Raw genomic sequence first — 25714 nt, forward strand, 5'->3', positions numbered from 1 at the left:
ATAAAATAAATAAAGTAAGTATAAAATAAATATAGCAATGAGCCTGAATAGGACAAAAAGATGAGTTTAGTTTACAAATTATTAATTGTATTTTCCTAAGAACTGTTATTTAACTGTTGTTTAATTAACAATAGCCCAATACAGACATAACACATGTGAATCAGAGCAAATTAACTGCTATATTTCAGCAAGAATGCCCTCTGAAATTGTAACTAAAATAAATACAGTAAGTAAATAAAAAAACATGACATGAGTTTACAAATGAACATGACATGAGTTTACAAATTAACTTTGCGAAGAATTGCCTCTGTTTAGGAAAACAATCGTGACTACCACTACCATCATACAGTCTTATTATCCATCATTAAGTCACAGAGATTGATGAAAAGGGCAATAGCTCCAAACAGTAAAGTGAAAATAAAAATCTTCTAAATAAGAGCTGGTGTGAGTGTGTGTATGCGTGTGTGTGGGGTGTTTGTTTACACGGCACGAGAAGCTTCTCTAAATTAGCATCAGAAAGGCGGTTTCTCTTAGGAGAGAAAATGCCTACACTAAAGAGTCTTTCAGAGGCAGCACTTGAAGGAACTCCTGTGTTGTATTTGAGAAACGGCAGGCTTTGGAATGCACTGACGAGTTTGGTTTCAGAGGAATGCAAGAACCTCATTCTGAACTGTTGTCAATTTCAGAGATGGGAAGTACCCTGTTACTTCATCACCATTATCACTTGGGTCTTCATGCTCTGTCTCCATGTGATCTGGAGCCTGAGTTTGTAACCGGTTCACCTCCGCTTTTAAGTTTGACACAACATGTCTTCTTTTCAGAAGGGATGTAGGTCAGCCTGAACATTGGATGAGCTGCAGAGGCTATGAGCAACCTGTGATCTTCAAAAATATATTCAAACCTCTTTTTAACCCCATCGATGATGGCATTTACCAGCGGGTTACAGTGATGTAGGTGGAACCCATGCTTCATCTGCTCCATCTTTTCAAGGAGAATTGAGATAGTTGGCACCAACACTCCTGCTACTGGAAGCAACTGGAATCCATGCATTTGCACGGAATCATTTTTGGAATCTGATCCCTTATCATACCCATACTTGTCGCTCGACTTATCGTGACTAAATTCAAGATGGCGGCGAACGGTAAACTTCCTGAAGGTACTGTCTGTATAAATCGTCTTGTAAATAAACTACCAGTGCCAGTGCAGTTCTCAATGTCTCGTTTAAATGTCAGGGCCCTCAGAAGTCTACCCATGAAGTGTGGAGCTACTTTGAGCCTCGTAAATGGTGTAAAACAGTGATTTATTTGTATGGCTAGGCCGATGCCCGAGGCACCCCCATCGAAAACCTGTTGGTAGCATCGGCTAACTAGCGCCAGATTTCGGAGTGCAGGGGACAAGCCGAAATGAGCTATGAGACAAAAGTTCACACTCGGTATCATGTTTCAACACACTTTAGGTCAATATCACACCGAACTTCTCCTTTAAGCTTAATTTCATTCATTGATGCAAAATGGAAAAACGGTAGTTTAATGAAATTCAATAACCTGAACGTGTGTTCGTATGTTCGTGTTGGATTTCGTTGACGTCGACAGGAACTTTTTCTTGGGATTACACAGAAGGCATCTGAAAATATATTTATTTTTGCTGGTGACGTACTTTTGAAGGTATGGCCACGATGTGGGTGTAACATGTTCAGGCTCTTCAACGGATCTTGGGCTCTCTGCCATTCTGTCTTTTCCCTTCAGTGTCTGTATGTGTGTGTGAGTGTGTCGCTTACTGTCTGTCTACTTATGGTGTGTCGTCACGGTGCCATTAGTCTGTAGGCCTACGCATGCGCTTGTGCCCGGCGTGTTGTCGTCAACACAGAAACATCCTGTTTTCCTAATTTATGTGTTTGATGGCTGCAGGGAAATGCTGTTATGTGTGAAATGTCAGAAATGTCCAGGAGAAATTAGCTTTCGAGGACGCTACTGCGCTACTTGATCAATAAAAGAGCTTAGCTACTGAAAAGTTACTTGGTTTTGTAAATAGCGACGTTACTGCCAAGCTACTGACAAATGTAGTTAAGCTAGTAGAGTCGCTACAAGTAGCGATGCTACTGCCCATCACTGCAGATAGTGTAGGAGTAGGCATGTGATGTACTTTAATGACCCCCACTCCCAAGGGACTCTGGAACTTGTCATTTGTGTCCAACTCCGGCCAATTACACTACCATAGAAGAATAATTAGTGTGCTTGCTGAAAGCAGCACACTATTGTTCTTCTTAAGTTTTATTCATATTATTATTCTCGGGTCCCTAATTTTCCGTAAGCTCCTGCCCCTAGACCTTTTGAGATATCGCCACTGGTCCAACTCTGGAAGGTCCGGTCAGTACCAGTGTAAGTTACTAGAGAAGATGGCGTCACTGACCCTTGTCATTCTTACGCCATATTGGATTTTATTGAAAGCGAACCTAACTTTCACAGGTCACATATTTTGTCCGATCATCCCAAAACTTGACATACATGATCCCCAGACCAAGCCTCACAAAAGTTAACAGAGGGATTTTTGATTTTCGAAAGCGTTTGCCCGTCACAGCCAAACGAAATCGCCGGCATAGCCGCCAAACAGGAAGTAGGGTCATATCTCAGGAACACTTTCACGTATCGAAACCAAACTTGGTACATGAACAAGGAATTTGGTGCCCTTTGATCCCTAGGGGGTGCTGTAATTAGCCAAGACATTTTACTTTTGACCTGTAGGCCAGATTTTTAAAAATGAGGTACTGTTAGAATCCTTGGATCAAGCCGAGTTCAACACATCCTATGACGTCAATTTCCAGGGTATTGGATTTACCGCCATATTGGATTTTAGCGAAAGCGAAACTAAAGTTTCATAGGTCACAAATTTTGTCCGATCTTCACAAAACTTGACGTACATTATGTTCAGACCATGCGTCACAAAAGTTAAAAGGATTTTTGAAAGCGTTTGCCTGTCACAGTGAAAAGAAATCGCCGGCATAGCCGCCAAACCGGAAGTAGGGTCATATCTCAGGAATGTTTTCACGTATTGAAACCAAATTTGGTATATGGACTCAAGACCTCTTCCTGAGGACGCAGAATACATTTGGTGTTTTTTGACCATTATGGGGGTGCTATAATCACAGAAAGTAGGCTCATATCTCAGCAATGCTTTCACATATAGAAACTAAACTTGGTACATGGACTCAGGACCCCATCCTGAGGATGCACAATACATTTGGTGTCTTTTGACCACTAGGGGGGCACTGTAATCACAGGAAGTATGCTCATATCTTAGCAATGCTTTCACGTATAGACACCAAACTAGGTATATTGACTTGGGACCCCATCCTGAGGACACACAATAAATGTGGTGACCTTTAACCACTAGGGGGGCGCTAGAGTTACAGGAAGTTAGCTCATATCTCAGCGACACTTTCATTTATCAAAACAAAACTTGGTACAGGTACTCGGGACTCCATTGTGAGGGCACACATATAATTTGGTGCCCTTTGAGCTAGGCGTCGCTGCAACTAGCAAAAATGTGTTCTGGCGTTTGGATGTACCGTAAAACTTCATATAATAGCCCGGGCTTTTATTTTGCCAAATCGCTGAACTGCACCGGCTAGTATTTGAGACAGGCGTCTATGAGACAGGCCTTTAATTCCCTTCACACAAAACTTTTCCTCTGCAAAGATGGGAAATATTATCGAATTAAGGCTAGACACGGCAGGTGAAAACATCGTTTTTTCATGCACTGGTCAATTTCGAGATTTTGAGCTAGTCTGTTACCTTAGCATGTATTATATCACACTACTACAACAAAAAAGTCAAATTTATACATTTAGGTGTTTATGTCATTATATTGTGTCTACTCGCGCCTGTATATTTATCCTAAATTCAGCGAAAGTTAGCATTCTAACCTTGCATGCACTCCCGTGACCGTGACCCAAAACATATCGTGTGTAGTACCGTTGGAAAGCTCTGTGTTTTCCTGTATCACGCTATGTGATCCATATATGGACACTTCCTTTGTATCAGCAACCAATTGCGAAAGTTCAAAGACAAGTCTAGGCTGAGAACGGAATCTCATTTGCTGTCTTTCAAGGCTGTTTTCTCAAAATGAGTTTCCTCTCTCACTCTGAGCAAGAAAACTCCATTTCAGAAGCACTTACATACACCAAACTTTCTAGACTTATGCCTAACTATATTTCGAAGATTTTTACAGAGGGGTTTGTTGATATATTATTCCAAGCCTGACTTACATGACATTTTATGCCTAAAAACATGGCAAAAATCGATTTTTTAGGGCTATTGACATCATATTCTGATTTACAGGATAACAAAAGTAGATATTCATAAATCCCTCTGTAAATTTTCCCCCATCTATTATCTAAACACAATGAAAACATAATTTTGAACCTGGCTGTATCCAATGCTCAGGTTTCTTGCCAATTAAGCGCATATTTAATTAGATAATGCCTAATTTGCATATGTAAACATTAAATTACAGAAAACTTGTAATACATTTTTTTCTCATATTAATGTAAGTAATTTTCATATTGATATCTGCTTGTTAAAAATGTTACCCTATTCACCTGTAGTGTCTCGCCTTAATTATTTCAAACACACTGAATGCCTATCCATATTGCTACTGTAGGCTATCTGATAGGTTTCAATTACGGATCATTCATTTAGTGTTGAGTGTTAGAGAAAATGATCCAAATAGCGTGGAGAGCCTGGACAAATGAAACACATTTTAATCAAACATAATTTACAAAGAGATCGTACCACACTAATAGTTAGTATTTTGTCACTAACAACCTAAATCTGTCCTCTGTGAAATACAGTTTCAGCCCTGACCAAAACCATTCAGGAATTCTTTAGCAAGTGGGACGTGTGTAATGTTTCATTCTCTCTCCTGGTCGGAATGAATGAAACAGCGAGGGACGAATGAAACATACAGTTTATCACGGATTTTGTTTGCCAGATTTGACAACAGCTTACATTTCGAATCATAGCCTACTCCTTTCTCTTTGTCACCATGGTGGTATTGAAAGAAACACATTTAGAAAAAAGAACAACGTTCCTGAACCCTTTTGTTTTGTTGCCAGCATAAAAACTACTAGGCTTACCATCAGCCTATCCTTGTCATGACAAGATAAAATATTGTGTCTAATGCGCAACATATGAAATAAAATGGGATGAATTGAACTATGTAGGACAAAGCATAGTCCATATCGAAAAAAGTTTTGAACTCTGGCTTTCACCGCCGCAGTCTTTATTAATGCCATCTAATCAACTTTAGCGTGCGGCAATCTGCACCATAGAACTGGCTTAAACAGACGACCCAGTGGGTTGTAGGCGATTAAATAGGCCTACAACCCGAAACTAAAAAAACAGACCAGGGGCCATATTCACAAAGCCTTTTATCTTACCACTAGGAGTACTCCCAAATCGCACTAAAAGATTTTAGCTAAGAGTTTTCTCTTAAAAGTTATTCACAAAGCCTTTCAGACCTACTCTTAGTAAGGAAAAATGACAACTCCTAAACTAAGAGTGAGTCTTCGTTGCTATGGATGACGTCATTACTCATGCACGAGCTTGACTGAAGTGGCCACCTTGACTGGCTGATGATTGTAACGCGGGAATGATTCCAAACACCTCCCATACGATGATGAGTGACAGGTGACAGGTCTGAGAATGCGTGTGCTACACAAGTAGTGCAAAGGACTGAAGATGATGAATAACTGAATAAAAAGGCCTAGCCAAAATGAATGAGTAAGGCTAAATAACCTAAAAGCATAATGAAACATACGGATTGATGCAGTATCTTTGCAACATTATTAAATGAATCTGTCACCATATGCCTATGCTTATACGTTTGCAAAGAGGAGAACATTTTAATTTGATTCACAATGAGACGTATTTACATGTTGAGAATGAGTAGTTTTGGTTGTTGGTGGCGTTATTGCATCCTTAGTAGTGGCAGAACTCCCAAGTGACACCTTGTGGTTGTTTGTGTCAACTGCAGTTTGTGCCATTTCTGCCGAGAAAATGGGGTGAGTGATTCATGAAGGAACCCGTCCAAACTTAACTGGTACCCACTGTACAATGCAAAACTGTTCCCTCGCGATTGGAAGCTCCTGTAGCCGCATAGGATTTCAAAACATCGCGATGCTACAAAAAGCTGTTGGTGAATAGGTCTTAGGGAGTTAGGAGTCCTCTCGACTTCTTTTAAGCTGTCCCAGACTTAGGTGCTACTTTTAGGTCTAAAATGCTTCGTGGATTACTTTTAGTGAAAAAAATTAGGAGTCTTAAGTTAGGAGTGACGCCCATTATTTTTAAGAATTGCTCCTAAATTCGCCAGTTAGGAGCTACTTTTAGCCTTAAAATTCTTTGTGAATATGGCCCCTGGTCTCTATTTGAGACCGACCTTTATTTATCCAAACCTGTAGCCACACCAAGTGTGTAAAAGATACATGCGTCTATTTGGGACTGAAGTTTTACGTTACGGTACTGCACATAATCTTTGACCTGTACACCCAATTTTGAAAAATGAGATACCGTTGGAATCCTTGGATCAAGTCGAGTTCAATGCACCATATTTCACTGTCTGCTCCTGTTGGTGAACCGCACCTGAGCAAGCACACTTTGCAGTTCCTCGGAAGTGTATTCTAGTTATATTTTGAGCATTGTCAGTGGTATAGAATAGCATTTGTTTTTTGATGAGCTAGCAGCCCCCTCAGCTTTCACTGTAAGCCCATTCAGTGAAAATGCAAAAAATAAAAATGGTCTTGCTCAAAACTCCCCAAATAAACATAGTTTTTGCGCTCAGTCAAATGTTTGAACTTATTGACTAAATTTGCTTCCTTTTAAGACAAATTTGCTTAATATACTTATCATAGCTAATATTGTGCTATAGGCCTAAATGTGGCACAAACAATGTTACAGTTTGTGGAATAGTCATAGGCTATATTTGAATGGAGCTGGCAAAATATTATGAATACCGTGTAGACAATGCTCTTAAAGTGACAGTGCACCATTTGTAAATGAGTTAAACAGCATGAAATCGGTAGTATTTCTTAAGAAATGTATCAAATAAAAACAAAATTACTTTGTCATTATTACCATTTGAATTATATATAAATCATATTTATATTCCCGCATTTGAAGTGAAGTGTCCCTCATTTGGGGTTGAGGAAGTTGGGAACCATAGGTGATGACCCTGGGAAATCGAAAATGAATTGAATGAATTCTCAACAGAGTATTGGTCTGGTGTGAATCCAGGCGCGCGGGAAGCTATTTTTGACCAGGGGTGCTGAATAACAAAAATAATGGATGTCCAACGATTTCCGATCCCCCCCCCCCCCATCACATAGATGAAACCACGCTACGGTTCTACGGTTTAGTAGCCTATATTCGAACCTATCCATAACCCTTTTTTGCTATTTGACTCATCATTTCACATACAAAAATATAAATAATGTCAGACAGCGAATTAGTAAATATATAATATTTTTTAAAAATCTATCTCCTGCCAGCAGGGGGTTCTGCAGCACCCTCAGCACCCCCCTTCCCGCGCCCTTGTGTGACTCAGACATTAGCACTTACAGTACTTACCACTGATTAACTGTTATGACAAATCAGATTAACAGCTGTGACAAAACAGATTTGAAAAATGTTTTGAAGTGAAGGTTTTTATTCTAGCATGCAATTTACAAAATGTCACCCTTACAGATATATTCTATCCCTATGGACTTGGAGACAACGTGAACAACCGTGAACTTGATGGGAGTTCCCCTCCGATCAAACTGCTTCAACCATTTACATTTTTTGGAGTGACATACAACCAGATATTTGTGGGTAGACACAAAAGCTTTTTTATGGGCTATCTGTAAGCACATATGTGTTACGTCATAGTTTTGATGTCTTCAGTACTGTATGATGTAGAACATAAGAAAAATTAAGAAATATGAGGTAAAACCACACAATTTTGTTGCAGGTAAATAACAATGGTGACCTCACCTTTGACAGTGCATGGTACAGATGGTATCCTTACCAATTCCCGGGATATGGGAACCGAGATATCATTGCCCCGTTCTGGACAGACATTGACAACAGAGCGAGAGGCATCATATCCTACCGACAGTACACCAACGGCAGTGTTCTCCAGCAAGCCACTACCGACATTAACCAGTACTTCCCTGGAATAATCTTCTCAGCCTCTTGGGTCTTTGTTGCAACATGGGACAGAGTGCCATACTGGCTCAGTAACACAGTAGGTCACTAAAATTATACTCATACACCAAGTGTAATTGGGTGTGTACATTTTTATAAAATAGTTAGTAAAATGTATTTATAAAACACAGTTGAACACAGCTTTCACTTTCACAAGTGCAATACAAAATAAAACAAATAAAAAATTAAGTAAACAAATAAATACAGTAAGAGAACTACAACAGCAGACACACAGATCAACAGCAAGGACAGCAGGAGACATGTACAGAGTTACATATATGGGAACATAGGGTTAGGAAGCTGGGAAAGCCAAGGTAAAAAAGTGGGTTTTGAGCCTAGACTTAAAAGTAAAGATAGAAGGAGCATTTTTAATGTCCAGGGGCAATTGGTTCCACAGCCGTGTCGCTGTAACTGCGAAGGCTTAGTCGGTCAGCCTTTTGTTTGAGCCGTGACCGGGGCACATGAAGGAGAGTTTTGTCCGTGGATCTGAGAGACCTAGTGACTTGGTGTAGATGGATGAGGTCAGTGATGTAACTAGGGGCCTGCCCATTAAGAGCTTTAAAAACAATCAAAAGGACCTTGAACTGGAATCTAAAATTAACAGGAAGCCAATGCGAATGTAGCAGGGCGAGGTTTTTGGAGGACGGCACTAACAGCCAATCACTGTAGCCAGACTATGCCACCCTGGGCCTAGCACCCAGGGAATGAGTTAAGAGAACACATAATTGCACCATTGCACACAGGTTCGTATACACGAGGCAGAGATGTGAATTCCAGTGAAAACATGACCAAGTTTATTTAATAGAAGTCAGGGAAAAGGAAATGGGAGTAGCTGCAAAAAGACATAAAGACTAGTCTGGGTTAGGAAAGTAGAACAATATTTATTATGTTTTCTTGATGTACTTCTGTTTTAAAAGAAATCATCATAACTAGCAGACTGGTTCCATAGGGGAGGTACGATGGAGTGGAATGAGCAAGGCAGGAGCTTACCTGGGGGAGCAGGATGAGCAAGGCAGGAGCTTATCTGGGGGAGCAGGATGAGCAAGGCAGGGGCTTACCTGGGGCTTACCTGGGGGAGCAGGATGAGCAAGGCAGGGGCTCACCTGGGGGAGCAGGATGAGCAAGGCAGAGGCTTACCTGGGGGAGGCAGACTACTGATAATGTGCCCTAGAGCCCACACACATGCACACGCACAGCAAGAAAGATCAAATAGTAACACCACAGACCACAGCAAACATTCTGATAATTCACACCAAAATGTGCATCTTCACTGCACCACCACTAGGTGACTGACTAGCCTCCCGTCAGCGAGAACCCTGCCTGCCAAATTAACAAACAGTTAAAAGTTGTTGCCCCCAGACTCTATGGAATAGACAGACACTGGGTAACTAAGATAATAAAGTAAAGTAAAACAAAAGGGTACAAGTACAATGCAGACAGTTGCCAAGTGCAAGCAAAGCTAAACAGAAACAAAACAAAACTAAGACAAGACAGCAGCACGACCTACGCTTAGTACAGCGCGGATTGAAAGGCTGTGTTACCTGGAAGACAAACAAAACGTACATCAAACCTGATACCATTTCCCAAAACATCCACATTTATTTTAAAGCTATACATACCCATACTCTTCTCTATACCAATTTTCCCAATGACAACAGATGAGGACAGCATTAGTGATGTGCCCAATGAAGCGAGGCTTCGGAGCTTGTGTCGAGCAGAAAGGGACGTGCCAGATGAAGCCCCGGTTTGAGGCTTGTTTCGTTTCCATAAAAATCACGTGACTGATGACAAACGAGGCCTCGGTTTGTGAGTGTGACGTCTGAAGCTTTGTTTGGGACACACACCCACGTGACTGCTCGGAATCTGATTCAAAGGCTTTGAATTGCGCGAACCAGGGCATCCGCTCTAGTGTCGGAATGAGTTGTGTTGTATTGCAAGAGTCAGGCGAATTGTGGGTAGCCCTTATATGCTTTCTCTGTTTGGGAATTTACGTTCCTTTCTTTCCGGAAAATGTCCATAATCCATAATATAATGCACATAGAAATAAAGAAGAAATAGCCTAGGCCTAGCCTAAAGCTTTGCCATTTAGAACAATGACATTAAAACGTGTCTGTGTTGCAATCTTGTCTCAACTTCAATCATGTAATTTAAAAGCAATACAGGCTAATAATTTCTATGTAGGCCTAACAATAATGGCTGACATAATATTTTCCTTTTATTGAAAGTTTGATTCATGAAACGTCAAAACATGTCGGGCCATATAGGATTTGGTTTAATTAGGCGCCTGGTCGTTTCCTTTTCACTCTTGTCCATAGCGTGTTGAGGTTGATAATACTTCGTCCTGGTCCAGAAGCTAAGTAGTGTCTACTGCGGTTGTTAAGTGGATGGGAGACCGATTGGATCATTGACTGGGATAACACATGATTTCACGCCTCCGCAGAAACACCAATCTTCACGTGACGAGTGACGGGTTTATGTTGCCTAATCGTATTTTATTTTTATTGAATTGAGAAACAGATCATTTCTGCGATAATTTATGCAAACCATCAGATGTCGCTGTGTTTTCCTTGTCTTCCATGTTTCGAAGCTTCGGCACATTACTCGACACAGTAGGGAAATATGCCGAGTAGCGCTCGAGGCTTCATTTACCCATCACTAGACAGCATATCCATGCATCTACAGGGCTATAGAGAAATGGAGTTTAGCTACACCAAGCACATGGTTAGTCTACAACATTAGGGCAGCAACATATCTGACGGTCGGTAGACCCCAGTGCTCAAACGAGGGACAACCAGTGGAACCTAACGAGCTCCTTGCTGTAGAGCTCCTTAAGATTGGCCCCACCCACTCATTAGCAGAGAGCCAGGGAGAGGCCAGGAGGAAAAAGCCAAGACAAGGTCTGCCTGCTACACAAGGAAGCCAGGACTGGAATAATGTGGTCACGTTTCTTAGTACCGGCAAAGTCCTTTTAGGCAAGTCCCTCCACTCGGCGGCCATATTGCAACGCTTTTTGGGCACTCATCGGGCATCCTATTCGGCAGAAATGTGCGTGCGCAAGGCTTCACGACACCAATCCTGCTCCAGCGGCGAGTTCACAACACATGATTGGCATTGACATGATGTCTTCACAACACACGATATGATTGGCTCAATGTATTCACATCACACCACATGATTGGCTCTATGTATTCACATGTCGACGTTTTGCCGAGGAAGGGGTGGGATATGTGTAGACAACGGCCTAGCCCCATGCATTTCTATGGAGGATTTTTTGAGTGCTGTGTCTCCTCATTAGAAAGTCTCTGGTACCGGTCAGCAGTCTAGCAGCTGCATTTTGGACCATCTGAAGATGATTTCGCAGGGACAGGGGGAGGCCTAGATAGAGGGAATTACAATAATACAGCCGTGAATAAAATAAAGTGGATGTTTGTCAGGTAGACCAATTAATTGGTGTATATATATATCCGAGTATATTAAGCTGATTAACAGGCAGGTGCATCTGCGGGCAGCCCAGTGTTATTGTTGCTGTGGAACACGTATGATGCACACTGCCCCTTGTGTCTATTAAATTACCAGCAAACCTCTAGTCAGAGGTCAAATGGAGTATTAAAGACTGGCAAATGAAGAGCTGGAAGTGTGTGTGGTCCATGGTGGTATAGTGCAGGTGTACAATAAAAACATTTTAAAAAGATAATTTTTAATGTGGTCTGCACGGCTAATATACATGAATACATTCTAGATGAATCTAGAGTGTGTGTAAGTTTCACTTTATGAAATAAATTATGGAAAATGTTTTACTTTTCCACAATATTCTATTTTTTTGAGAGGCACCTGTATTTTCATATAATACCTTCTGTTTGCTAAAAATGCAATATCATGTTTTAGGAGACATCATTCCAAGTGGTTCTGATCTCAGGCATTCAATACACATTTGTAATGATGAACTATGGAGTCATCGCCCCAAATCAATGGAATGTCCAGGTAAACCTACAAAATGACATTCATTGCAGTTTCGAATGCTTTGGAAATCAACTAAGGTGAGGTGGTAGTTTTCTTCACATTAACTTCAAATTCTGTTTTCAGGCTGGCTATGACACAGTCAATTCCACTCATCATTTTTCAATTCCTGGATCATTCATGAACAACATCACAAATATAACATTCACAAGTAATGTAAACATACCAGGTCGTTGGGTGTTCAGAACTGACCACGGTCTAAGGGGCTGTCATTTCAATGGTGAGTTGTTTTATCTTAACCGTAACCTGTCCAATACATTGCAAATGCATCAGTGGTATTTCAATAGTTCAGTCAGTGATTTTGTCAAATGTACAAGCATCATTGATATGATATGACCATGACATCCACAACCATGAAAGTCAAAGAAGTATTTACACTGAAATTAAATGAGCTACTCTTTTGTTACAGCTGACTCATGACCCATGACATAAAAATGAAAACAGACAACAGGATTAAGGATACTCAAAATGTATTTTCTTTAAAGTAATCACAATAATAAACAGTGTAGTAGTCAAAAGTCTAGGGGAGAGAAAAATTAATGAATTGTGTGTGTGCGATGCCTGTGTCAGTAATTAGAAAGAAAGAGGGAGATGTAAAATTATAAAATATGGTGTGAGAGAGAATATGTCTCAGAGGCACCGAGTGCCCAAAATGAAAGCTAGTGGCCAAACAGAGAGAGTGTAGAACATAAATACCCAGGCACACCCCATCTACAGTTGTGCACAATGCCTAGCCAGGCCTGCACTGCTCGTGCACTGACTGCACAGAGCCATAACTTCATGCCACTGGTGCCAACATATCTTAGCATTAATATTTGGTGGAAAACACGTTTTTAATTATGCCGGATCTCCTTCAGGCTCACCTGTGCAGGTAGGGGACTCTTTCTGGAGAGATGCCACCTGTCAGCAGAGATGCACCTGTGTCAGTGGAGGCCTCCTCCAGTGCCAGCAGCAGCCCTGCAGCTACTCCCAGGTGTGTCGTCCAGCATCCTTCCAGTACTCCTGCCAGAATATTCAGCGCCGCACTTGCACCATCTCTGGAGACCCCCACTACTACACCTTTGACGGGAAAGTCTTTCACTTCCAGGGAACCTGCACATACGTCCTCTCAGAGGTATTATACTTCTACTACCTTTAGAAATATGGGTTCATTAAGTTTCTTTGTTGAGATGTTTTTATGTGTTTAGAGCTTAAGGCTAAAATGGAGCTTTCACTTAAATGTCCACTAGGCTTGTGGCAATGGACTGCCATACTACCGGATTGAAGGGAAAAATGAACATCGGGGCAGCACACATGTGTCTTGGACCCGTCTTGTAAGAGTGTGGGTTTATGATGAGGAAATTGAACTTGTCAAAGGCAATCAGTACCAAGCAATGGTAAGCACAACAAGAATGCATACCAAATACTCCCAGACATGAAATATATATTTTCAGTTCAAACTGTTCTAGTCAAATTAGCCCAGTGTTAATGGTAGTAATCTCCTTCAGGTGAATGGTAGCTTTGTGACGACCCCATTTACCCTCCGACACGGGTCCATCCAAGTCTACCAATCAGGTTTCTCTGTGGTTGTCAGTACAGACTTTGGCCTGCTGGTCACCTACGATGCCAATCACTATGTCAGAATCTCAGTGCCCTATGAGTACCAGAACGCAACCTGTGGCCTGTGTGGCAACTTCAACTTCCACCCTAACGATGACTTCCGAACCCGCGGTGGGCAGCTTGTGAGCTCAGACGTGGAGTTTGCTAACAGCTGGAAGGCAGAAGGGGACACTGACCCTGCCTGCCAGGATGTGCGATGTGCAGGACTTGCTTGTGCTGCCTGTACCCATAGCCAAAGGACTCTTTATGGAAACACGGCCCACTGTGGAATCCTCACCGACAGTGGCGGTCCGTTTGCTTCCTGTCACTCAAGGCTGTCTCCACAGACCTTCGTAGAAAACTGTGTGTATGATCTGTGTGTGAGTGATGGTTATCAGCCCATCCTCTGCCAAGCACTCAATGTGTACGCTGCCCAGTGCCAACAAGAGGGCATCCAGTTGGGCCAGTGGAGAAGCCAGGGATTCTGTGGTGGGTGCTGACTCTGTAAATATACTGTATCCTGTAAACAATTCATGCTAGAAAAGTTGTTTTGGCAGACATTCAATATACTTCAATATATGCTTCCACAGAAATCCCCTGTCCCGCCAACAGTCACTTTGAATCACAAGGAACTGGATGCCCTGCAACCTGCAGCAACCCCAACGCCCCCCAGAATTGCCCTCTGCCCAGCCAGGAGAGCTGCATCTGCAATGCTGGCTATGTCCTAAGCGGTGGAGAATGCGTTCGGCAGAGTGACTGTGGCTGCACCTTTGAGGGGCGGTACTACACAGCTGGGGAGACAGTGGTGCTAGACCAGGACTGTGGGAGACGTTGCCACTGCACTCAAGGGTCAATGATCTGCCAGGCACACAGCTGCAGTGAGCTTGAGGTGTGTGGGGTCCACGGTGGGGTGCGGGGCTGCAGACCTGTCAGCTACTCCACCTGCTGGGTAGAGGGGTACGGGTCCTACCGCACTTTTGATGGACAGACCTTCCACTACCCAGGTGCCTGTAGTCTGACGCTGGCTAGGGTCAGGGGAAAATCTGAATTACCTCACTTTCAAGTAACTGTTGAGAAAGTTCCCACAGGCCACAGAGATTTTGACAGACATCTGAAGTTTGAAGCAGAAGGAACACAAGTCTCGGTGGAGATGGGAGAGGGAGCCACAACTAAGGTACAGGATCTATTTTTACCCACTTAAAAGAAATAGAGATACCCAAATAGTGTGTCTAATACAGCTACTGATTACAGTTCCAATACCATGATACACATCTGTGAGTATAAACATAATGTTCTCCCATTAGGTGGATGGGCAAACAGTGGGCCTTCCGTTCAGCGTCAGCCCCGGTCATATTCGCATCTACCACAGCAGTGTAAAGGGTGTTGTCATAGAAACCAACTTCGGAGTGCTGGTGAGAGCTGACTGGCCACACGTCATCCGCATCACCGCTCCAGACAACTACAACGGCACTCTGGGAGGCCTGTGTGGAAATCTGAATGGAGACCTTCGTGATGACTTCCTCTCCCCCACTGGAATTCCCCTCAACGACTCTCAGCAGTTTGGGGACAGCTGGAGAGATGGCTCCCTGTCAGCACACTGTGTAGAACCTCAGGTATGGGAACCTGGACACTACCAGAACACCAGCCAGTTCAGGGAGCTCTGTGGCATTATGGGATGGGGACATGGGCCTTTTGGCCAGTGCCAAGCAAGCCTGGATCCCTGGAGCCGAATTGAAGACTGTGTCCAGACTCTAGTGAGGACCCAAGGTGCTCGAGAGGGACTGTGTGAGGCACTGCGTGGCTACGCCCTGCTTTGCCAACAGAGTGGCATCACAGTAGGGGAATGGAGGAACATCACTAACTGTGGTAAGTGTGATGACATATTATAATAAATATATGGGAAAAGAAACTGTTTGAAATGGAACTGACCTGTCATTCCTTTTTATAGAGGCAACTTGCCCATCTAACAGCCATTATGAGCTATGTGGTACATCCTGCCCAGCTTCCTGCCCAAGCCTGTCTTTCCCCTTCCTGTGTACCCAGCAGTGCCAGGAGGGGTGCCAGTGTAATGACGGGTTCCTCCTGAGTGGGGATCGCTGTGTGCCACCCACAGGTTGTGGCTGCCACCACGGTGGGCGTTACAGACAGAGTGGAGAGCGCTACTGGTACGGCGAGGAGTGCCAGTCCCTGTGCCAGTGTAATGGCATTACTGGGCAGTCGCATTGCACCGCCTCTTCTTGTAGTGCTCAGGAGTCTTGTCGAGTTGTGGATGGACAGTATGGCTGCCATCCCAAACCTGAGGCCACCTGCTCGGCCTCTGGAGACCCACACTACACCTCCTTTGACAGACGCACCTTTGACTTCCAGGGCACTTGTCGTTACGTCCTGGCATCAGTGTGCAATGGAACACAAGGCCTACCTCACTTTCAGGTGGAGGCCAGGAATGAGGCATGGAATGGTCTGCAGGTCTCCATCACTGTGGCTGTTTACGTCAATGTGTCTGGACATCTTGTGTACATCTCAAAATACAACCAGGGGACCGTGCAGGTAAGGGTCAAATTCAGATTTTAAATCATCTTTAGTAGGGCTGAAACGATTACTCGAGTAATTTGAATAATTCGATTACAAAAAATGATCGAGGAAAATTTTCTGCCTCGAGCCTTCGGTTAATTCCTATCACTTGCGTTACGTGGCCTGCTCAGCTCAGGGATTATTGTTTCACACGGACTGTTATTAGTGACGCGCACCCCCAGAATTAAGTGGGCGAAATGACTGAAACCAACTGCTAAGCAGAACTAGCCTACCACAACGATGATTCAACATCTAAACCGAAAGCATCCAGTTGTTAACAGCAGCTCACTAAGCGCCGACACAAGGCAACGTAAACACTGATGTTGGCTAATTGAATGTATTAGCTTGTTAGAACGTACAGTATTAGTAGCGGCTGTAGCCTAATGTCGTGAGTCGAAATTTTAAGTAGTAAACTAATGCATGTAAGTGAGCGTTACAAGTGAGCAATACACTATAAACTCATCACACAAACACTCATCTCGTTTCTCTCTCGCGCACACACACACACTCCCGGTGTTAGGTTAGGCTACCTCACCTATCGCCTACGCAGACATAATTATACAAAAAATAACTCCAATACTTTAAGTTTCAAAACTGCAGTTTACCACCAGCATCTCTTTGGTATTTAACTCTTTTCAAGTGAAATTTTAAAGAAAGAAAAAAAAAACAAGTTATATAAAATCCTGTCTCACAAAAGATAACTCTGACTTCAGGTGAATGGCGAGACAAGAAACTTGCCGATCGTTCTTGATCAGGGAAGAGTGTCAGTGTATGCCAACGGGCTTCACACATTTGTGAAAACAGACTTTGGTCTAACTGTCAGTTATGACGGCCGGTGGGTGTTGGACATCACAGTACCATCCAACTACAGTGGAGCTACATGCGGCTTGTGTGGCAACTTCAACGGTTTCCAGGGTGATGACTTTACGGTCCATAACGGCAGTTCAGGCTCTGTTGCCCTCTCTGTCTCTGAGTTTGGAGACTACTGGAAGGTTGATGACGGCATTCCCTGTACTGGAGGATGTGGAAACTCCTGCCCAGTGTGCCAAGATGACTCGACAGCCCGTGCCATGTGTGAGCTACTCAGAGCTAGCAATGGACCACTGAGCTTCTGCCATTCCCATGTGGACCCCCAGCCATTCTTCAACGACTGTGTCTTTGACGTGTGCTTGTCTGGGGACAGAAGCGAAGTCCTCTGCAATGCAATGGAAGCATATGTCAGTGCATGCCAAGAGGAAAATGTCATTGTCTACCCCTGGAGACAAAACTCCACCTGCCGTAAGTTTCCAGGACTCAAACTGAATTACACTAATTGATTCTTTTGGTTGATTCAAATGTCTGATAAGTAAACATACCTGTGTCAACAGAAATGGAGTGTCCAGAAAACAGCCACTACGATCTGTGTGGCACAGAGTGTGGGCACACCTGTGCCAGCAGCATTGATGCCAGCTGTGACAGGACGTGTGCTGAGGGCTGTTTCTGCGATGATGGATTTGTGAGGAGCGGGGGGCGCTGTGTGCCTGTGGAGCAGTGTGGCTGTCTTTATGATGGCTTCTACTTTGATGTAAGCAGAATTTGACCAAGAGGATGACGTGTCTCTCACACACAGTGATTCTATTACCTCATAACCATTAGCAAGTAAATTAAATCTCAGTGTTATTTGTGTTTGTTAGATCGGAGAACAGTTCTGGACACAAGACTGTTCACAGCGCTGTGAGTGTTTTGCCCCCAATGACCTTCGCTGTATCCAGTCCTCTTGCCCTCCAAGTCAGGAATGCTCTGTCAAAGATGGCCGCCGGGGTTGCTATGGCCGCTTGTCAACCTGCACGGTCTGGGGAGACCCCCACTACTTCACCTTTGATGGGGCTGTGGCTCACTTTCAGGTAGAACAGACAGAATGGAATCCAAAAAATGAAACCAAAAATGAGATCCTAAATCTGAGAGAAATGTCTCCAGATGTTTCTAGATTCAAGTTCTTAATTCTGAAAGAGATGTTTCCACCAGCTCAACACAAGTTTTAAACATATTTCAAATATCTATTTTCAGGGCACCTGTGCTTATGAGATCACCCACACCTGTGGCAACATGAGTGATGATGCCTTGACCTTCCGCGTAGTAGCCGCTAACAGGCACCGTGGCAACTTAATTGTGTCTTTTGTGTCCACTGTGGATGTGTGGCTCTCTCAGGGAGGAGTTCAAAGCCACATCAGCATTGGACAGAACAGGAGAGTCAAGGTACATCCAAACTATGGACCTTCTCTGATTGGGCACAAAAGGGTCAAGTCAGTGAGGACATGTGTCTTGTAGTTCAGTATGCAAACATGTCTGTCCCACCTCCTGTAGCTGTGTTCTGTTTTTTGCAGATTGATGGCCAAGATAACAATGCAAACAGCATTCACGTTGGCTCCCTGGCACAGTTGACTCGTGAGTCTGGATTTGTGGTTGTGAATGCCTCAGGAGAGTTGGTGGTCCAGTTTGATGGTCGTAGTAGACTTCTAGTCAGACTGAGTCCAGATTATCACCAATCTGTGTGTGGAATGTGTGGCAATCACAATGGCAACCCAGCAGACGACAAAGTTCTGCCCAATGGCACTCTGGCCCAGACTGACAGGGAATTCGGTCAAAGTTGGAAATCAGATGCAAGCAGTCCTGGGTGAGTTGGAATTATTGGAAAAGACACAAAATGTACTCATTAGGTGACATTTCCAAACTATAGGATTAAATGGCTGACAATGACTATAACCTGCATGTTCAGAAATGTATAGATTATGTCCATCGTTTGGCACACTGGGCTATTGATCAGATTTCCAGTTATGTAGAAACTATGTAGAAAGGTGAAAAATCCTGGTAAAAATCTGTACACCTTTACAGGGATATTCCACCATTTGGGGAATTACACTCATTTTCCACCTCCCCTTGAGTTAAACAATCGATTTTTGCCTTTCTCAAGTTCATCCAGCCATTCTCCGAGTCTGGCGATACCACTTTTAGCTCCAGCCTAGCATAGATCATTGAATCGGACTAGACCATTAGCATCTTGCCTGCTAGCATCACATTTAAAAGTGACATAAGATTTCCGCTAATTTTCCTATTTAGAACTTGTCTCTTCTCAAGTTAGAATGTGCAATAAGACTAATGGAAAAGGAAACATGGCGATTTACTAGGCTGATTTGACATGGAACTATACTCTCATTAAAATTCACACCACACAATCGGTACGCCTTTAAAATTCACACACGCAACACGTCTGATACTTATTTCTTTCTCCTCGTCCTCCCTAGATGTGGAGCCAGTGACCGAATTGGAGACGACACGTGTGTATTTGAAGCAGAATACACAGATCTGTGCAGCATCATCACCAACAGCAGTGGCCCATTCCAGCAGTGCCACCTGCATGTTGACCCACAGGCGTACTTCACTTCCTGTGTGTACGATCTCTGTGCCTACACACCAGCCAATGGCATGCTGTGCTCAGCAGTGGAGGCCTATGAGACAGCTTGCAATGTGCTGGGGCTCCAAACACCAGAATGGCGTTCTGCACTGCATTGCTGTGAGTACATCAAGTCCACATTATCACTGCCTGCCTCACTGACACAGCCTCATCTAATATGAAGTTTTATGTTACACACAGTGAATATTCTTTAAAAAGTCACTGTATTGGATATTTCCCATTTTACTGCGTCTATAAATTAAAATTTTTATCAATTTAATTTGGGCTTTTTCTAGTTAGTTAAAAAATATATAATGCCAAATAACCGAATGTGAAAAATAAGGGGAAATATCCAAGAGGGTGTGAATACTTCAGTGTACTAACTGAGTAGTAAAAACATTTTTCGCTTCCCCAGTTATAAATACATTACATACAAATATATACATATATTAGGGCTGTCAAGCGATTCATTTTTTCTTAATTGCGATTAATCGCTGAATTTCTATAGTTAATCGTGATTAATCGCATATATTATCACATGATTAAAATTCTATTATTTTGCATTTCAGAACCATATTCAACGTAAAGAAATTATTAGCAGTGTATCTTGATTGGGAATCAAATAAATGCAAAGAAAGTTACTTTATGAAATAGACATATTTGATTATTTCAAATCAAATTTCAAAAGATGTGCAGCGGGCCTGAGGCAACACAATGTCTTCTTCAGAAATATAGCTAAATAAACTGGAATAAATGCTACAGTGCATGCACAACATGTAGGACACATGATAAAGGGCATAACAAACCAAAGATACTCTGTATGTTCATTATCTGTGAGTTCAGTTGAAAATAAGGAAGTTTTAATATTGAGAAATATGCAAGTGCATGTAAATGTAGCCTAGGCCTACAGCACGTTTCAATAAAGTGCATGACAAACAGAAATAGCCTAGTCCATCTCAATTAACTATGTTCAGTTCAGTTAACTAGTTTAGTCGAAAACGTGTAAGTGTAGGAGTGTAAACAATGTTTAGGAGTCGGCAAGTAACTTTGGCCGCGGGCCAGTATTTTTCTTAGCCAATAGTTGGCGGGCAAGAGTATAGACTACTATTAAATGCAGCTCCGGTGGATAGTCTATTAGTCCACACACGCATCCAACCACAGAATGGATGAAATAATGTTTATTGTTTGCCTACAAGAAATATTAGCATGAACTTAACCTGTCTGCCTTCCGAGATGCAATACCAGCTTATGGCCTCTTACTTTCCTGTCATCATTGAGTGTTTATGTGCTTCATCCATACATACCACAGGGGGGAGACAGACACATCTTATTACAGTTTGCAAAGCAGATGGTGGAAATTGGAAAGGGCCATTAATAGACCTTATGGTAGAAATTATGATCCAAACGACTGATGAGATGCCGAGATGCAATACCAGCTTATGGCAACTTACTTTCCTATCATTATTGAGTGTTTATGTGCTTCATCCATACATACCACAGGGGGACCTTATGATAGAAATTATGATCCAAATCCACCTGTTTCTGCCTATGTCTTCGTGTAATAATTCTACACATAGTCTACATATGGAGTCATCATGTGTTTTTCAACAGCTGCAGTTGACCCTTGTGAAGAGCTGGACTGCACTGAGGAGGAGTGGTGTGGCCAAAAAGATGGAGTCTACGGCTGCTTCTGCAATGAGGATCACCCGAGACCTCAACCTGAGTGCTATGGTAAGGTTTTGTATGATCTACTAATGCTGCTGTTATGGACACTGCAAGTGTTTTAAATTTCATTATATTCTTCCTTCATCCTCTTTATGTTCCCTCTGTTCCCTCTCTCACCTTTTAATCTCTTCCTCTCACTATCTCCATCTCTCTCTCCATCTCCCTCTCTCACCTATTCATGTCTTCCCCCCACTATCTCCATCTCTCTCTCAGACTCTGTTGAGTTCTGTTCCAGCAGCACAGGCACCATGTCTTTGTCTCGCTGCCAGCTGTTTGAGGCAGGCTTCTCGTCTGACACCCTCCGCCTCAACGACCCCAACTGCAACGGCACACTCCAAGATGGCAGAGTGGAGTTCCTCTTCGACAATGAAAACCACGTTTGTGGAACCTCGCTAAGGGTACAACAGCTTTCCCTTCTCACTGGTCTAGTATTCTTCCTAAATTTGAAAGCAAAACATGTTTTTTATGTGTAAGAATAATTACTGGTCTTGGTGATAGTCAGTACAGTAAGCAATTACATACAGAGCTCTTCTTTGGTGGAGTATTATCTTTAGGTGTTGTTCTTTGAGCGAAACCAAAAGACCTTCACCCCTCTGGAAGTCTTCCAAAGAACAGCCTAAATAAAAAATCTTTACTGAGAACTCACCCCAGAACATAGATGAAAATATTTGGTAGAACATCATGGTTGTCATGGACATTTACCCCTGCATGTGCTGTGTGTTGGCCAACAGAGCAACAGCACCCACTTCATCTATGAGAACTCCATCCATGGGGAGGCCAACTCAGCCAACGGCCCCATCAGCAGAGAGAGACGGATAAACCTGCTCTTCTGCTGTGTCTACCCCCTCACACAGACCCTCTCTATGAATATAGAAATCAACCCACTGGAGAGGTTTGTTCTTCCCTCTATCATAGACACTCCATGTCCACGCTTTACTTCATGGTAGTTTGCAGTGCCTTACAGCAGTGACCAAACAAAAACATAAGACTTCATATGAACTGAATTCAGTCATCTATAGACCCTTTCAAGAGAGTTCCATTATCAGCATCATAGTTGGCCCCACAAGACTTCCGTTTTAACTAGGGCTGTCAAAATAACTGATTAATTTCGATTAATTAATTTGAGAAAAAATAACTGATTAAAAAAATGAGTGTGATTCCGTATGACCTTTGACCCCGAGCCGTTCTAGTCAGTAAAAATTAGACTGTAAAATGAAGGAGAGAGAAGAAAACGTGCTACCTGGATCATTGATTGGATTATTTACTTTTAAAAAATGGCCTGATGGTGTTGATAAAAATAAAGTGTTGAAAATAAAGTCCTTTGCAATGTCTGCAGCAAGGAATTTGCATATCACCGGAGTTCAACTCTATAGTCGCACATCAATGCAATTGTGTCGCCTAGGTTATATCTGTGGCCTGAAATGCCTTGTATGTGAAAAAAAAAAAACTTCTTCCCGAAGCACTTTTGAATTTATTTCCTCAGCATATTAGGTCATATCATAGATTATTATGGCCATTATTTGAACAGTGAAAATAATAATAAAAGAGTTGTGACTAATGCTGATTATTCAATGATTCATTTGAATATAAATATTTAAAACACTTTCACAGCAAAAATTATATATGCGATTAATTTAGATTAATTAATCACAGAGTATGTAATTAATTAGATTATTATTTTTTAATCGATTGACAGCCCTAGTTTTAACATTCCATATGTTATCTTAATGCAGAGGAAGTAGATTGGGAACCAAATAGAACGTTCAAGCATTGTTTTTGTTTTTATTGTTGAAAGGGTCTATATGTGTTTGTTTCTTCAGCCGTATCACTAAGAAGCTACCAGGAGGGAAAGGAAGCTACCATGTCCGTATGATTCCCTATGAAGATGCAGGATTCTCCCATGCGTTCTCTGGGAGGGTGAATGTGGCGGTGAATCAGCAGATCTTCGTGGCTGTCCAAGTGGACGGAGTGGATAGCCGTCAGATCGCCATGGTGATCGACTCCTGCTGGGCCACTCCGGTCAATCAGCCAAACTACCACATCCGATGGGACCTCATCAAAAACGAGTAAGAAGTGCAGACCGTCAACACACCTACTACTAGACCATCACTTGTTAATTTCCCTTTTCCCTATCACCTGTTTTACCCTACTATTAAACACATAAGGCTTGCTGTTGTCATCACGTGGGTGTGTATCTCTCTTTCTAGGTGTGCTAACCCCAATGACAATACAGTGGAGCTGGTGGAGAATGGGGTCAGTACAACAGGCCGATTCTCCTTCAGGATGTTCACCTTCAATGCAAACTCCTCCAAGGTTTACCTGCACTGCAGCATCCACCTGTGCTTGGTGGCAAACAATGACTGCACAGCCGTAAGTTCAACACATGCAAACTACAGCAGTGGGAAGTTATGGTGATGGTAGCATAGTGGCTAAGGAGCTGGGCTAGCAAGTAATAACCAGAAAATAAAAATCCCTGACTTCCTGGTCCGGTATCATCAAATCAGTGGACACGTTCGATCTTGCAGCGCTGCACAGATCTGGCTAAATGTAAGGCATGTTTGTATTGTAAGATTCAGCTAGATCTGTGCAGTGCTGCAAGATTGAACGCACCTGCTGATTTAACGATACCGGACCAGGAATCCAGGGAATTTTCTTCCTGCAGATACAAGTCTTGTTATAACCTCTCTATACACTTCTAAAAGAAGAGACCCTCACCACACTACCACAGAAGTGTAATTATAGTTAGCATTTGTATATATAGTGGAATATATATATATATATATATATATATATTTGTATATAGTATAGCATTTTCAGTAGTATAAAATAGCATTTGTTTTTTGACGTGCTCCCTGCCCCCTTAGCCTTCACTGTAAGCTCATTCAGTGATAATGCAAATAAACGGTCTTGTTCAAAACTCCACCAATTAACGTAATTTGGCTCTCTTTTTACAGCACTGTTACCCAGGTTACCATCAGAGGCATCGTCGATCTGTTGATTTCCATGACAGCGCTTCCATCTCACTGGGGCCTCTGGTTTTGGCCAATGGCAATGAAGGTAAATAAAGATGATTTAACACTGACTGTTTGTCATTTACTGTAATTATTGTGGTCTGAAATTGTTCCCTATGTTCCAAATGTAATTCAGCAAAGCATGATGACATCCATAACTTTAACAGCTGAGAAAACAGCATCTTTGTCATCACTGTGACACTAGTTTTGCTGGTGTTGTTGCAGTTTGTCAGTTTGTTCACCTGAAAACAATTGTCTTTGTTATTGATACTTAAAGATTTTACTTCACACTGCTCTCTTATTGACTGCCTCCATTACTGGAATAGGCTACCAGCAAACGTGCCTCCTATTAGCAACATTTGACATTCTTCTATCCATCATCTCATTTGTTTTTTCTTTTTTTCCAGAGGGGAGAAACATGTTTGTCCCACAGCCTGTGAGGGTGTCTAAGGCCTCGGGTCTGACTGCATCTCTGATGGTCCTGCTCCTCTCTGCTCTGCTCATCTAACACACAACACAACACAACACAGCACAGCACAGCACAGCACAGCACACAGCAATATAAACAGCTACGCAACCTAACACAACACACAGCACAGTTACACAACAGCTACACAACACAACACAACACAACACACAGCCCAGTGTTGTGACACGAAAGTGGATCTGTTTTAGTGTCGCTATATCACCATGGTATCTTATGCTGTCAACCAAACCTGGTCGGGAGGAGGTTATGTGCTAAGTTATAGCTCAAATCGTGTAATCTACCGCCCACTGACCAATCAATTGTCTTAAAAACGAAGTTATCTCACATGTAGGATTCTGTCATATATCTTACAGGTGGAGCTCCGCCTCTACTAACATTTTGGATCTCGAATGCGCTTTAATAGTGCTGTGCGTGCAAATATCCCACTATGGACGTGCATACCATACAACAACTGATGACAATTGATTTATTTGATGTTATAGGTTAGACACAAAAAATGACCGCAGTGTAGATTAAGCTATCGCTCATGAATGCGGAAGTAATTGTTTTTAAATAGAGGCGGTCTCCACGTTTCACGATTGGCCAACGTCATCCCAACACCGAGAACGCGCACAGATCTGAGCTGAAAGCCTAGTTTGACAAATATATCACATAA

General features: G+C 42.5%; 1 protein-coding gene across 1 annotated transcript; it reads left to right on the forward strand.

Moving 5' to 3' along the window:
- The first annotated feature begins 6481 nt into the window (after window positions 1-6481).
- LOC121705547 (alpha-tectorin-like) lies at window positions 6482-25149 on the forward strand. The gene is made up of 24 exons (XM_042086582.1): window positions 6482-6515; window positions 7740-7861; window positions 8005-8280; window positions 12126-12221; window positions 12324-12477; window positions 13115-13371; window positions 13487-13633; window positions 13745-14324; window positions 14426-15009; window positions 15140-15701; window positions 15784-16382; window positions 17120-17684; window positions 17774-17970; window positions 18080-18289; window positions 18453-18641; window positions 18770-19059; window positions 19688-19956; window positions 21448-21567; window positions 21775-21959; window positions 22293-22453; window positions 23382-23627; window positions 23769-23931; window positions 24516-24618; window positions 24980-25149. Exons 1-24 carry the CDS (start codon window positions 6482-6484, stop codon window positions 25078-25080), a joined length of 6210 nt encoding a protein of 2069 aa, XP_041942516.1. The 3' UTR covers window positions 25081-25149.
- The last annotated feature ends 565 nt before the right edge of the window (window positions 25150-25714 follow it).

The sequence above is a fragment of the Alosa sapidissima genome, chromosome 3 (genome assembly GCF_018492685.1).
Source record: "Alosa sapidissima isolate fAloSap1 chromosome 3, fAloSap1.pri, whole genome shotgun sequence".
Classification (NCBI taxonomy): Eukaryota; Metazoa; Chordata; class Actinopteri; order Clupeiformes; family Clupeidae; genus Alosa; species Alosa sapidissima.